This window comes from Nelumbo lutea, chromosome 4, assembly GCF_056320005.1.
Source record: "Nelumbo lutea isolate HS-2025 chromosome 4, American lotus-T2T, whole genome shotgun sequence".
In the NCBI taxonomy this organism is placed as follows: domain Eukaryota; kingdom Viridiplantae; phylum Streptophyta; class Magnoliopsida; order Proteales; family Nelumbonaceae; genus Nelumbo; species Nelumbo lutea.
In genome coordinates, this window is record NC_142687.1 from 24405727 (window position 1) to 24422005 (window position 16279).

The window sequence follows — 16279 nt, forward strand, 5'->3', positions numbered from 1 at the left end:
ATCCTCTTTTAGCCAGTTCACCACAATTTCATAATCTCCTTCTATGATCAATTTATTAATATTCATGTCCTTGACCCTTTGTACCCCTTCAAGGGCTGCTAGTATCTCAGCCCTCAAAGAATCTCCCACCCCAATTGGACCAGAATATATAGCTAACAGATTCCCGTTTTCATCTCTTATCACTCCCCCTATTCCGGAGGGCCCTGGATTGCCCATACTGCTGCCATCGAAATTCAGGTTAGTAAAACCATGAGGTGGAGGGGTCCAGCAGGAACTTGAAGCCTTTTTAGCTGAAGCTGATTCTGCAATCTCCTTCCAATTCCTTAGCAACTCATCAACTAAGAAATCTGCAAACAAGTCCAAAGTTTTCAACCAATGTATCACCCTAATATGAATAACCTCCAAAAATACTTCCAAGCTTCTCTCCTTATCAGAAAAAATCCGTGAATTCCTCTCCTCCCAAACAGTCTAACAAACTGCAGCCCTAACACATCAGCTTTTGTTTTTCTCTTCCCTGCATCAATTTCTTTCTGAGCAGGGTTTGTAAATCTTTTGCTTATTTTATTGCATTACCCATTTCTCAAAAAAAAATAAATAAATAAAGAACTTGCAATAAAGTGAGCAACTCAGTTTTGAAGGAAGATGCCAAAAAAAAGAGGGAAATGCCTTTATCTGCAAGCCCTAAGTGTCTAAGTAGAATACTTCCTTCATGCTTAAAGAGAAACTATCAATGTTTACTTTCTTTGTCCCTGCCTCCGGCATCTCCCAAATAGCATTTCTTTGTTGTCTACCACTGGAGTAGCTTGCTACATACTGGCAACCACACAAATCTCATACATAGTGACACCCTTAAACTCCTTATCTTAGAACCCAATGTGCCATTCTAACCAAAATGAAGTCTATCAGAAGCTGCACATCAGTACTGCTGCCCTGGTACATTGCCACATAATTTCCCCCTTTGGTGTGTAAAGGTGGAACTCAAAAAGTAAATATATCAAAAATGCTAATGGGCAGAGACCAAAAAGCACCAAAATTGGGGTGGCATAGGACGCAAATTTGAGGGGATAGGCACCAGGTTTTCCTTCCCTTTCGGAGCATGTTATAAGTGTTAATAATCTGCAACACAACCTCCCAGCAAAAGGACTTGATCCTTGGGGGAGTTGGACTGTCCTAAATGACTTGACAGGAAAAGGTTAGAACAAAATTAGGGTGGCATGCAAGGGCTTGAAAGAAAAAAAAAAAAAAAAAAAAAACTCTAGGATAAGGTTTGACAAAGAGATTGTTACCCCTACCAAATATCTTCCCCAAAGTTTACCCTGACGCAAAATCAAACCACACCTAATGTATCTCATGAAAATAGAGTAAATTACCCTAATGGCTTTTTGAGGGCAGTCAGGGCACCATAGAATGACACTTCTAGGGGGTCCCAGTTCCCAAATCCCATCTATTTCACCAAATGCCAGAAAGACAAATATTCAATGAGGAATCTCCACACCACTTACCAAGGAGAGCTGTATTCTTATCCTTTAACCAAACAAACCCTAGTAGCTTTATTTTTGCACAGAAAATCCAGCTTGAGGATGTGTTTCTCTCTCTTACCCCAGTTTCCCAAAAAAAATCTCTAATTATTTTTTTCAATTCTTTTCACTACTTTCATGGGAACCCTAAAAAACAGATAGAAAGCTGTATTATTACTCTTTAACCTAACAAACCGCCATTAGCTTTATTTTTGCACAGAAAATCCAACTTGACTAGGTGATCTTTTTTCTCTTCCCTAGTTCCCACAAAAAATTCTCTAATAATTTTTTTCAATTCTTATCATTTCTTTCATGGAAACCCTAAAAACAAATATGAAGTAGACTAGGAGTTTGGAAAAAAAAAAGTTGATTTGATAAGGGAATTTCTAGGAAAATATGGTTTTCTTTTATTAGGTAGTTGCTTGGAGAATCTTTCCGCTATTAACATAAAATCATAATTATATTTAAATCTGGTAAAAAAAAAAAGAATCTTTCCACTATTAACTCAGCAGCCCTTCAAAGGAACCTCAATGCAACTTTTGTTTCCTTAATCACCAAGAAAAGTGGTGCTGTCAAGCCTAAAGATTTCAAACCAATCGGTCTGATTGGATGTGTGTATAAGATTTAGCTAAAGTGCTGGCAACAAGACTAAAGGAAGGTAATGAGTTCTGTCATCTCCATCTTTCAAGGTGTTTTTATCTACAACAAGTGCATTCATGACAGCATTCTCATTGCAAATGAGCTTATTGACTTGAGATCTAGGAGTGGCTGTAATGGTTTGGTGTGCAAGATTGACCTAGAAAAGGCTTACAATCATGTAAACCGGGCTTTTCTAGACTACTTGATGGACAGATTACATTTTGGCGAGAGGTGGAGAAATTAGATGAAAGTTTGCATTACTACTAATTTCTCCATCCTCATAAACGGGGCAGCCAAAGGAAGGTCCAAAAGTTCAAGGGGGCTTAGACAAGGTGATTCAGTATCACCTTTATTGTTTTTGATAGTCATGGAAGATTTAGCAGATTGGCAGGAAAAGCTTCAAAGATGGGTCTTCTGGAAGGTTTTGAGGTTTGTAATGGAGGCTCTAAGACTTCTCTATTGCAATTTGCCAACAATACTCTCTTCTTTTGTGAGGCATCACTGAACCAGATCTTAAACTTCACTTCTTGCTTTATTGGTTTGAGGTGGTCTCTAGTTTAAAGGACGACGTTTCCAAAAGTGAGATTTTACCAGTTAGTGAAGTTCCAAACTTGTAAGCCTTGGCTGATATTTTGGGGTGCAAAATAGGTAGCTTTCCTTCAAAGTATTTAGGTTTTCCTTGGGGGGAAAATGAAATTCAAGCAGCACTTGGAATCCTATTTTGGAGAAGATTGACAACAAGTTGGCTTCTTGGAAAGTTAGATATCTTTCTAAAGGGGGAAAGCCTGTCTTAGTTAAGAGCATTCCGGCTAGTCTTCCATGTAATTTTATGTCTCTCTTCTTAATGCCATCGGAGGTAGCGAGGAAAACTAAGAATGAGGGATTTTCTGTGCCTTGGATGAAAGCACTCTTCTAAATACCATCTGGTGAACTGGGATGAGATCTATAAACCCATTTCTCAAGAAGGGTCGGGCATTTCAGAAAGGTGAAAGTGTTTAATTTGGCACTTTTGGGAAGCTGGTTCTGGAGATTTTCAAGTGAACCACAAGAATTATGGAGAAAAGTAATCGTTGACAAATATGGCTTCATTAACACTGGGTGGGACGAAGGTGGCTCTCTTCCCTCCTACGGGTTTAGCATTTGGAAAGGAATTTCTAGAGCTTACCCTCATTTCTTGAATGGCATTTCCTATAGATTTGGAAATGGAAGAAGACTGAGGTTTTGGCTGTACCCTTGGTGTGGTAATACTATTTTAAAAGAGAGTTTTCCTTCTTTGTTTGTTGCAGTTGCAGCAGATGACCCTCAAATTTCTGTGGCTGATTGCCTCGTTCAGGAAGGAGACAACTTAGTTTGCTCTCCAGTTTTCAGAAGGAATTTCAATGATTGGGAGTTGGATCAGGTGGCAAAGCTTCTGTCTTTGCTTCAGAATCAGCACCCTGAGTTGCATTCTGAGGACTCTAGATGTTGGAAATAGGCAAAATCTGAAAGCTTTTCAGTCGGGTCCTGTTACTGGGGGCTCCTGGGTGAAATTTAATAGACCTTCCCTTTCAAGGCCATTTGAAGAGTAACTGCGCCTCTAAAAGTCAAGCTTTTCACCTTGGAAGCTGCCAAGAAGAAATGCCTTACCAAAGAGATGCCGATGAGAAGAGGCTTTACCTTACCAGACTTGCTCTGCCCCTTGTGCAATCAACAAACTGAGTCTTTAAGTCATCTGTTTATCCACTGCAAGTTCTCAACAGGAGTTTGGCACCATTTTCTTTTTTTCTTTTTTTATCAATAACTTTGAAACTTTTATTGATTAAAATACTTTAGGATACAATAATAAGATACAAAAGAAATCAGCATAGCAAGCTGACCCAGTACAGATTACAAGTGTGCCCAAAACATATCTGTTCTGTGAACCCCTTGCTTTGCTAAGCTATCTGCCAGACTGTTGGCAGATCTCCTTACCCATCTCACCTGAACTGACAAGTTCCTTGACATCCATTTAAATCTTTTGAATTCATTCTTCAACTGCCATGTCACCCCTTCACCTTTCTGCAACCATTTTATCACAGTTTTTGAATCTCCCTCGATGATCAGCCTATTGATCCCCAACTCTTTGACCTTCTCAACCCCATATACTGCAGCTAAAAACTCTGCCCTTGTCACATCACCTACCTCCACCGAACTGGAGTAAAGGGCAATGATGGAACCATTTTCGTCTCTAATGACCCCCTCAATGCCTGAAGGGCCCGGGTTATCCACACAACTCCCATCAAAATTTAGCTTCTTCCAACCCTCTGTTGGAGGGGACCAAGTCTCAACAAACTGTCGTCTCATAGATGATGAAGCAGCAATAAGTCCCCAAACCCTGAAAAAATCTTCAACCTTGAAAGCTGAAAACAGCTTCAAACTTTTTACCCAATGAGCCACCCTCAATGTTATTGTTTCAACTAAAGCTTCCTTGCATTTTTCTTTACTTTCAAATATCCTATCATTGCTTTCTTCCCAGATGATACAAAGTATTGCTGCTCGAGTGCACTTCCAAAGAATCCTTCCCCTCCTAGTCATACCATTGATACCATTAGGGCCGAATAAGCCTTCCACCCTGTCAGGAGAGGACCACCTGCACCCAAAAAGGGAAGTAAACCAATTCCAAATAAAACTGACAAAAGGGCAAGATATAAGAAGGTGGAAAACAGTCTCACCATTCAATTTACACAGGATTCTTAGGGCCATTAATCTGAGTTGGTGCTGGCCAAAAACAATCTCTTCTGTGCTAGCTGGATGGAGAGTGCCTGGCATGTCTAAAGAAGGGAAACAAGTTTGATCTGTCATCCCATCTGCAGTGTTGGGCTATCTGGTAGGGACGAAACTGTAAGGTTTTTGAGCAAAAAGCTAAGACTGAGGCTGGGTTATTAATTTTATAATAGAAGAGCTTAGGATCTAATTATCTCCTTCTGATATACATAGAGATGTTTATAGTTCTGGTTCTCTTTTGAGGGTTGACTTTTTTGGGGTTTCCTAGTTCTGGTTGCGCTTGTACAGATTCTCTTTGTATAGGACCTTATACTTTTGAATCTAATACAATACTTTACCTCTTCAAAAAAAGAGAATCTTTCACTGATCCAAGAGAGAGAGAGAGAGAGAGAGAGAGAGAGAGAATCTTTCCACTATTGCATCCCAAAAGAAATGCCTCCCTCAGTTCCCCCCCCCCCAAATGTAATCCAAATATTTGCCATGAAGAGGTCTCACCACAAACCCTAAAACACTAGCAGACCCCCCCCAAAACTCCTTTAGTTCTAGAGTGATCCCCACTCTACAACATTTCAAAAGGTTAATTTTCATCAACTTTAGTGTGAGGCTAACAATGCTCTGGTCGTTTTCCTTCTAGGATCCTTTTCATCTAGGGCTGTAAACGGATTGGATTTGAATTGGATCCAGCTAAATCCACATCCGATCCGATTATCAAACCCCTGGATCCAAGTCCAGCATTTTGGGTTTTTGGATTGGATCCAGATTTTTCTTTATTGTGTTTAAAATGACAAAAAATAAAAAATAAAAAAAATAAAAAGTCTTAAAAAACTAATTACTTTTAATGGTTACATGTATACATGTATACATGTATAAAAATGTATGAAAATATAAAATATTAAATTTAGCATTTATAAACATACTATATATATATATATATATATATATATATATATATATATATATATATATATCACATAATCATACTACATATATAATAAATTAATAATACTCTTTTATCGGATTTGGATTTTAATCGGATCAGATGGGGTTAAATCTGCATCTCATCCAATTATTAATCAAATGCAAGTTTTAACATCCAAATCCGGGATAATGGGATTCAGAGTCAAATTGGATATTAGACTTTAATAGTCTGTTGACAGCCCTATTTTTAGTCCATTATGTTCTCTCCTTTATCTTTTATAGTTTGTACTTTGTACATAGCATGTTGGCAAGAACCCATATGGTAGATCTAACTATTGTCATAGTAATACCATTTTATGTTACATATTAGAGAAAATAGTGCCTGTTAATTCTGATTCTTTCTGCAATGGTGAGAAGCAAATTTTAGTGAAATACATTTAAAGCACCGATGTCCTTGTCTGGACCATATAAACCTCATAATACCAACTAAAGTAATCTGTATTTAGAGGTTGTTTTAATGCAGTCATCAAGGAAATTATATTAAAGCCATACAACTAGTTATACATATTTATTTTATATGGTGTAACAATGTAACATACACTTCTCCCAAGTAGCTCCTACCATGTGTCTGTTTGATAACTTTTTTTTGGCTCCATGGGGCTACACAACAGGGGTAGCCCATCCCCCAAACCCATAACCCCTCCAACCCTGGTGCAGGTGGGATTCAATCCTAAGTTTTCGCTACAAACCAGCAGGAGACCTTATCAACCAGCCAGTTGGCACCTTGCCCTGTTTGATAACAATTTGTGAAGTCCAGTTTCAAGGAACATATGCTAAATAGTCCTCAAATATCCAACTGAAAGCTAAAATTGCATTGAATGATTCAATTCCTATAACAGAATGAATAACCGCTGATAATGGCAAAAAAAAATAAAGCTTTAATAATAGTCATGGGACTGCAAACCATTTAAAAATTTATAGATGATAAGAGCTCCTAGACTGTTTGTTTGAAAGGATAAATGCCAATAATAGACAAATTTAAATAACAAAATCAATCACAAATACAACTGAGGGAATATAGGGAATATATATATATATATATGACATGTAAGCATGTAAATGTGCATATGCGCATACTATATATATGCATTCAAATTTCTTTACACGCTGGCACATGCATGTACAACGTTTAGTGTGTGTATGTGTATACCAAGAGATCAAAGCAATGGAATATGAATATCAGAGCATACAGCTTTCTCATCATCATCCAAGAAGTTAAATATGCTCTGCTGCTTCACTTCAGCTCTGTTCTTCCTTGATGACGTAAACGACCGTGGAGTCCATCCTGCATTTCGATAATCAAGTTTACTAGATTCGCCATTCTCAATAACTTCAGACACTAAACCACGAAGAATCATTATAAAATCTCAATGGAGAATAACGATATACCCTCTTTTGAACCAGCAGTATTGTAATAACCAGCTGAAAATCCTCCCGTAAATGCTCCATGAAATCTTCTTCGTCCTTCCTCATCCCTGACCTGAAAGTTACAAATTTGCCATACCCAAATGAAGAAAAAAATGTAAAATAAAACACTTAAGCATCTGAGTAGATTTTTTTAATCACACCCATTAATCCAAATTATGGAAAGAATAAATTGTGCTTCTAATTACAAATTCACTTCGTTCTATGAATAACAATAAATGATAATCAATTAGGAAATAACACCTCTTGCTTCCATGGAGGAAGAGCTCGCATTTGGCCTGTCGCCTCTGCGGCCGCTTTCTTCTTCCGGCTTGTCATCTCCTCTTCTCGTTCAATTGGAGTCCCATAGAAGACAAAATCTTCCTCGTCCGCGTCCATCTTCTCTTTCTTTTGTTGGTTCTTGCTAGTTTCAATCTAGACCTGTCAAGTAAACTAAGGATATTTTAATTGATAGTAATTGAAACCCTAAGATATTAGAAAGCAAATATGAATATATGCGAAGAAATGGAAAAAGGAATAAGATGATGATCGAAACTCTGAGAAAACCTTTTTTTCCTGCTGATTGATAGGTTTTGCAATCAAACTGGTGATGAAGTTGAAGCTTGGAGAAAACGGTGACGGTAACTTGGGGTATGCTTGCCAATAGCATTTGCAACTTGGATGGGGTGTTTCGGTCCAGCCTACACCCGACAACTTGTACCCCAACCCATTTGATCCACCCAACCAACACACTTGAAAACCCAGCCAAATCCATCCATTTTAGTTGGGTCAGGGTATAAAGCTCGAGGTGGTTTTGGATCGAGGGTTACCCATTAACCCTCATATTATCATTAGGAGAACATCTTCCATAATTATAGTCATATGAGAACATCTTCCCCACGCGCCCCAAAAGCGTGTCATATAGTCATCTCATATTAGAACATCTTCAGTAATTATCATTGGGAGATGTTCTCAATATACGGTTAGGATGTGTTGTGGGACGTTTTTGAGGCATAATTTGTGGGGACAGATGTAACTTCATATTAGGCCTGTCAACGGTCTAAATTTGGTTCAGTATAGGGTAAAACCGTTTCGAACCCGTTGCTAAAATCGATAGTACTAGAACCGAATCAGACCCGATTGGTTCTATTATTTCACAACCGGTACTGAACCAATGGGCCAATTGAAACAATCGGGTCTAATCCAATTGGACCCAATTAAATAAAAACCCATACTTAAAATGGAAAGACTTGTAGTTTTTTATACTGTCTTCAAAACTAGATCGAACCGGATAGTTAGACTGAAAAAATTCGGGAATCGGTCACAGTTCCGTTTTCCTCCAAAACTGTTTTTCCCCAAAACCATTGATTTTGGTCAGTAAATCGCTGAACCGGCCGATTAACCATTCGAATGGTTTTGATCGTTTTCCAATTTTTTTTAACTTTTTAAAATTTTTTTATTTTATTTTATTTTTGTCAGAGTGGGCCAATCATTTAGAGCAAACGGCCAGACCATTTGAACCGGTAACTAGACCCTGACCGGTTTAGTCACCGATTCGTTTTTAAAAACCATGTTTTTTTATAAAATATTCTATATTAATAAAAATCTATATTAATTAATTAATTAATATTCCTAATGAATACATCAGCGAAAAAGGACTTACTTGATGCTAGTTTGATAAGAAAAAGAACATTTTGTTCAATAACTTGTTATCAGAATATTAGTAGGATATTTGTCAAAAAAAAAATCTGTTGTCTTTATATAATCTTGCTAAAAATCAATCTGTAAATAGCCTACAATCATTTACAGTTTCAGTTTAACTTTACTAAAAACAAAATAATAGCAATTAAATTGAAGCTAAGGCTGCGTTTGGTTAGAGTGCAAATCTGAACCGTTGTAAATTTGCATTTCGATTTATATTTGCATTCGTTTGGTAAGAATTAAAAAATATGCCTATTTTCGATGCAAAAATGTGCATAGACCAAGGTTTGCATCGAAAATAGGTGAAACTATTGCTTTATAAAAAACGGAGGAAATTGTGCCACGATTTTGGTCGAAGTGAATAAGCAGGTTTCCAACTGTTTTCTCTTCGAGCGTTCGATAGAGAAGAAAGGTTATGCGTTTGCGATAGAGGTAAGATTGATCTAAACTCCAAATCCATCCATCTGTCGAGGTAATGAGAGATCTGAACTCTCATTTTGATTTTGTTTTCGTTTTTAGGTCACTTCCCTCGTCGGAAGAGAGATCTGAACTCCAAATCCATCGATTTACCTTTTCCTGAGAGGTATGTCTGATATTTCTTCGTCCCATGGGTTTTCTCGAATCTTCCTTCGGTTCAGGTTTGCACTGTGTTCATCCGTTATGTGAAATGGAGTGCAGCCATTTCCAGATCCCTCCTCTTATTCCTTCTTGATTCCTTCTTCTGCAAGTCTGCATCTTCATAACTTGATTCCTTCGTTCTTCACTTTTGTTGTTGTTATTTTCTTAATGAAATGCCATTTTCGTAATGGTTTGTGAATTTCCTTTTCTGATTAAAACTAAATGTAACAGATTATAAATTCGAAAGGTAAGGAAGGTGGACGAAAGCAGGGTGATGGCATCCTAAGATTAAAAACGGCGAAAAGACGAGTAGGAAGAAGTGCAGAGAGGATTTGGAAAATGTAGCAGAGGAAATCATCTACAACATCCTGGTGAACATCCCGGCTCGCACACTCTATGATTTGAGGCCAGTTTGCAAGCTTTGGTATAAACTCATGGAGTATCCAGAGTTCTACTGTTAGCCAAAGTTATAGCCTGATTTGTAATGTAGATAATCAAGAAAGGGAAAAGAAAATATAAGGACAGAAGAGGTATATAGACATATTCATGAATATTTTATGCCTGAACTCTTAGTATTCTCCCAAAAACTTCCATGTCTCTGGATGTATTGTAAGGTTTATACTGTTTGGTTCTTTTTGTGATTTTTTAATAAATAATAGAAACTTTTCAATAAACATTGAACACCGCACTGCACACCATATTGTTTGATTCTTTTTGTGAAATCAATTTCTATCACTTTAGTAGTGACAAGCTGTTAATTGCAGATTCAGGGGTTTCAAATAATAGAGATGGTTTAGTTGTTGTAAATGAGAAACTCAATGAGTGCAAGTCAAGTAAATTTTCACTGTGAGTGGCTCCCTCATCAAGCTTTTATATCATATACCCGCCTATGTATGGTTGTGTGTGCATTCATACTGCATATAAAAAATTGCATAGTGAAACTGATAATCAACAAAGTTTTTGTTACCTGCCAAATAACTGTTATAATATAATTAGCTGCTAATATATTACTGTTATTCTTTTGTTTTTTTTATAAATGTTAATATATTACTAGTTAACCTTTTAACATCTCATTTATCAATAAACCAATGAAAAACAATTAGTCCAAGGATTTATGGCACCACTGGATCCCAGTTATCAATAAATGTTAATATATTCTACCATTTTTATGATTGGTGAAAAATGAGTTTACTATTGCTAAGTTACTATTACTTCCCAGTTTTTTTTTTTTTTTGTGATCAACATCTATTACTTCCCAGTTGATGTACAACATTTGAATACATATCTAACACATTCTTGAAATATTTCACTTGTGGCAGATCTAAGGGTGTATTGAAGACTTTGAGTCATTTTGAAAGATTTGGGAGAGATATCAAAGTGCTTTTGCTTAATAAGGTTTATGTTGTAAATGTTGTAGGTATTGTTTTATCATCTTCAGTCCTACAGTTTATTGTGTACTGCATATGTCTGAAGGATGAGATAAGAAGTTGCAAAATGTTTATTCACAAATTTCCCATGCTCTTGATATTATTTTATCTATTTTTGGTTACATATGTTGCTAGATTTGACGAGGGTGTTCAATTTTCAAGAACCTACTCCCAGCTATTTGTCATATTGGCTTCTTGTTATAACTTCATTTGGACCAAGCTGGATTAGCTTTTAGACATTTTTACTGATTTTCAATGGGAAAATTTTCTAAGAGATGAGAGTGATGTAACCCATGGGGGGTGCGCAGCCTAACTCCAACCCCAAGGTGGGAACTCCTAAGCCCTTGAGGTTGATAAATTCAATGTTCTTCTAACCATCCATGGAATCATGGATAGGGGAGTGCATTCTTTCCTTTAGGAAGAGGGAGAAAGGGAGAGAGAGGTATGGCTTAATAATTCCCTTTCACCCATTGAACAATGGTCCCTGTAATAGGCATAAACTTTACAATTGTAATGTTCAGTATACCTCTGGGATAGCCACTTGCTAGTGACTTCTTTCATCTAGCTTTTTTAACTGTTTGCTTTCCCTTTTGGGAATTTATTTTATCTACTTAAGCTTTGGGCTAAGATGTAATCATATTTTTTAACTCCCATAAACATGGAAACGGCCGTGATGGCCTTGAGAGTGTACACAGATTTTGTTGTGTAACATTTTCAAGAGGCTATTGAGAAGAACATCATGGCCATTGGATTCTTTTATTTCTAGACTTTGATGTATGCGGGATGGTTTATGTCACTAATTTTTATTTTTTTTGTTCCTTTATGTGAAAGCTCCATAGTTCCTATTCAAAAAGAATAGTTGTCATTGGCGTGAGGAGGAGAGAGAAACTAACTTACTTGGTAGAAGAGACCGTTGTATTTGCATTGATGGTAGGAGTGGCTGGTTGTTTTTATGTTGCTATTTTTTACCAAGGTGCCTGTTCTATGCCTATTGTATGCCCGGGCTGCTTATTATTTTTTATATTTGTTTAATGGTGGGAGTAGCTGGAACACCATTTGGTAGAAGAGACCGTTGTATTTGCATTGATGGTAGGAGTGGCTGGTTGTTTTTATGTTGCTATTTTTTACCAAGGTGCCTGTTCTATGCCTATTGTATGCCCGGGCAGCTTGTTATTTTTTATATTTGTTTAATGGTGGGAGTAGCTGGAACACCATTTAGTAGAAGAGACCGTTGTATTTGCATTGATGGTAGGAGTGGCTGGTCGTTTTTATGTTGCTATTTTTTACCAAGGTGCCTATTCTATGCCTATTGTATGCCCGGGCAGCTTGTTATTTTTTATATTTGTTTAATGGTGGGAGTAGCTGGAACACCATTTGGTAGAAGAGACCGTGGTATTTGCATTGATGGTAGGAGTAGCTGGTTGTTTTTATGTTGCTATTTTTTACCAAGGTGCCTGTTCTATGCCTATTGTATGCCCGAGCAGCTTGTTATTTTTTATATTTGTTTAATGGTGGGAGTAGCTGGAACACCATTTGGTAGCAAGAAACAATTGTATTTGCATTGATAGAAATGTCAAACATCCACAAAAATTGTATTCTTATTTGCATCTTTCAAAACAAATGAGACGAGTGCAAAGTGAGTGTGTAAATCTTGAACCACTTTGAATCATCAAAAAAAAAAAAAAATCTTGAACCACTTTGCACTCACATGAACCAAACATTTTTGTTTTGCACTCTACAAATTTGTATTTGTACTCCAACCAAACGGAGCCTAATGGGAAAAAAAATAAGCAAACCTGCATATACGAGTGATCTTGAAATCAAACTGCCTCCTTATTCAATAATTGAAATATCCAGCAATTAAGCAAGAGCCCACTTACTAGCCGTCCATTTATCTAGTACTCCCAGTACTAGGTTCACATGGGTGGCATTTAAATTGTGATGAGCTTTCTTTTCTTCTACCCCATCTTCTCTTTTTCTTTGTTCACATGGGTGGCATTTAAATTGTGATAAACTTTCTTTTCTTCTACCCCATCTTCTCTTTTTCTTTGTCCATAGTAGAGCTTGGTGTGTAGGGATTGGTAAAGAGAGGTATTCATTGCCAAACCTATATATTCCATTAACCCATTAAATCATTCATAAAATCACTACAAGAATTGAAACCATTAAACAATCCTCCCTCAAACCTGCGTACTTCAAGAATGATTGACAATCCATTAAATTAAATCATTGAGAACAAAACTTTAACAAATTCTCAAACATTCATTAAACTTTTAAACCATAAGTCTATAATCCATTAAACCATTAAAAGTTCAAAAACATTAAGTTTCTCAAATCTCAATAAACAATTCCATTAGTCAATTTTGAACAAAAAAAAAAGATATAAAATCTCCAAAAGTTCAAGACTCCACAAAATATCCAATAGTTAAGAGCTAAGACAACTCCAAATCCACCAACCAAGTCTAAGACTCCAAAATAATGCCAACTGCAATCTTCCCATTTCCAATCTTTTAATCCAAGCTCCCACTCCTACAAGAAAAAATAATCAAAACATACTTGTATTCATATGATTATAATGAAAGATAAAAGCACCTGGTTTGTGTTAATTTTTCTTACCATTTCATAATGATCAAAACTCTTAAACTCCATCAAGTATTGTTTTCCGAAGTAGTATTTTCTAATACAAGAAAAAAAAAACATTGAAAGGAATTAATATGTCCATCAAATAAGTCTGAAGTCAAATAAACAATGTTTCTTTACTTACTAATATCTAAATCCGGAAACCAATCTTGTCCACATATCAAGGCTTCAACAATATTAGGAAAAAGGCAACTACATCTTGAATCAATAAATCTATGCTTGTGAATGCCAACTTTGATGCCATAGTTGAAACAGGATCATCAATACATCACGTGCCATCTTAGAGAGTATAGGACCCTTTGGAGTATTGACTTTCCACCAATTTAATATATTGAAATATGGATTTCTAGGAAAGAGTGGTTCATCCAAATATTGATCCAAATCTGCCTTTTGGTGTAGCATTTGATTAGTAGGGCATTCACTCATACACCAACTATCGAAAGATGTGAACAAGTCTCCTACATTCATTAGCATCAACAAATGAATCATTATTCAAACCATCATTTTCTCCAATAATTGAGGGAGTAACACACCTCATGAATGAATCCATGTCATCAATTTCATATTAAAAAAAAAAAAAGATCTACCGGTGCATGATTAACCTTACCAATGTAAAAAGAATAATTACTACCATAAATCTTAGTGTAGTAAAACATCACTAGTACCATCTTAAACCGTGGATCAAGAACTAATGAAATGTCTAAGATCAAATTGCATTCATGCCAATACTTGTCGAACTTTATCTTCATCTCATTTTCCATCATTATGATTTCCACACGGTCACTTTTTACCCATTCAAGCAATTTTAGATGAATTTCACAAACATCTTGAAAATAAAGATTTGTAATTGGATATTTAAACCCAGAGAAGTTATTGGTGGCATCATGGCAAATCTTTAAGCATTTTTTTTAATAATTAATGCCATTTTCCACTCCTCCTTAGATGGATTTGATTTGTAGTCACAATCCATCTACTCCAAATGACAAAAAGAGGGTCTAAGTGCTAAAGTAAACTCTGACATAAGATATGTAGAGTTCCACCTAGTTCCCACATCCATGGGCACACTTCTTTTTTTCTTGCACCTTTATTTGATTTATTGCATTATGAAACTTTTGATCTATTGATTGTGATGAATTAACATATTTAACAGATTCTTAAACTTTCTCAAGCACATGTCCTATGACTTTTAAACCATTTTGCGCAATTATATTCAAAATATGAGCTGAACAATGGATATGAAAATATGCCCCAAACAATGGAAGTAAATGTCAACCAACAATGCAACTCTTAATTTCCTTAACCATAGCATCATTTGTAGATGCATTGTCAAGTATTGGTAGCCACCTTTTTAATGATATTCCACTCCATCATCTTATCCATTATAACCTTACTAAGAGTCTCTGCATCATGAGGAGTTGGTACTTTCACAAAAGAAATGATTTTCTTATGCTACTCCCAGTCATCATCAATAAAATGAGCAATGATGCAACAATACCCAATGTTCTGGTTCTCCACTGTCCACATGTAAGTGGTGAGACCAACCCTACTAGAAAGCTTATCTAAAAATTTATAAAACTTTTATTTCTGTTGGTACACTGCCATTATGTCGGCCGTAATTGTATTGTGTGAAATTAGTCTAAACATAGGTTGAAGATTATTGCAAAACTTCTGAAAATATCCATGTTCAACCATATTAAAAGGGTACTCATGCTTAATGATCATTTCCCTGAGATTCCTACGACTTTTCTCTTGATCAAATTTAAAGTTTTGCAACTTTGTGGATATATCTTGTGAAGTTTTAGATACTGACAATACTTGTTGACCACCTTCATTGCACCTCTTCCTAAAGCATTTAAGCAAATGTTTCCTCAAATGACCGGTGCCATTGGAACTAGACCCATTAAAGTCTTGTTTACAATGATTATAAATGGCAAGATATTCACCAACTGCACTTTTATTGAGAGAAAAATCTTTCAAAACTTCAGATCTTCTTTTCCTAAGCCCCTAGGATTTAGATATTTGAGAGTCTTGTTCTAATGGATCACCACCACCTTGAACAGTTGGTTGACTTTGAGTTGTTTCAGCTTGAGACATGCTTATAACTAGAAAAAAAAATCTTATATGTAAATGCATGAAAGTATCTGTTATATATCTACTAAGTAATATTAAATTATTCTAAAAAATAAAGCTAGAAAATCAAGAAAATGAATTTACCTCTAGATCACCTAAGTGTGATTGATATTTGCAACTATAATTGATAATTCAAAATAACAAGAAACCATCTGGTCTATTTAGTGTCGAATGGTGTCTAAGCTTGTAAAACACCATCCGGTCTATTCAGTGCCAGATGGATTATACACTTATGAGAATCATATATAACCATGCGGTCTATTGGGCTCTAGATGCATTTGGTGGTGTAATTACTAGTAGATCACCTAGGAGATAGATGTTTGCAACTATAATTGATAATTCAAAATAATAAGAAACCATCCAATTTGTTTATTGTTGGGTGTCTAGGCTTGTAAAATACCATCTAGTTTGTTCAACACCGGATGGATTGTACACTTATGAGAATCATATAGAACCGTGTGGTCTTATTGGGTTCTAGATGCA

At 36.2% G+C, this 16279-nt stretch overlaps 1 protein-coding gene and 1 long non-coding RNA gene across 6 annotated transcripts in view; one reads left to right on the plus strand and one right to left on the minus strand.

The window, feature by feature from the left end:
• TGH (SWAP (Suppressor-of-White-APricot)/surp domain-containing protein) overlaps positions 1–8170 on the minus strand; it is a 68741-nt gene extending 60571 nt beyond the window's left edge. Inside the window, exons 1-4 of one of the 5 annotated variants that reach the window (XM_088985745.1) lie at positions 7848–8170; positions 7545–7721; positions 7266–7356; positions 7067–7161 (exon numbers count right to left, since the gene is read on the minus strand). In XM_088985745.1, the coding sequence (XP_088841871.1) occupies positions 7067–7161; positions 7266–7356; positions 7545–7679 (321 nt within the window). In that variant the 5' untranslated portion in view covers positions 7680–7721; positions 7848–8170. The other 4 variants (XM_088985746.1, XM_088985750.1, XM_088985747.1 and 1 more) reach the window with 4 other exon arrangements.
• Positions 8171–9591: 1421 nt separating this feature from the next.
• Positions 9592–10995, plus strand: LOC148854672 (uncharacterized). Its single transcript, XR_016112681.1, has 3 exons — positions 9592–10129; positions 10364–10445; positions 10919–10995. It is a non-coding gene; the product is annotated as an uncharacterized LOC148854672 (long non-coding RNA).
• Positions 10996–16279: the final 5284 nt, after the last annotated feature.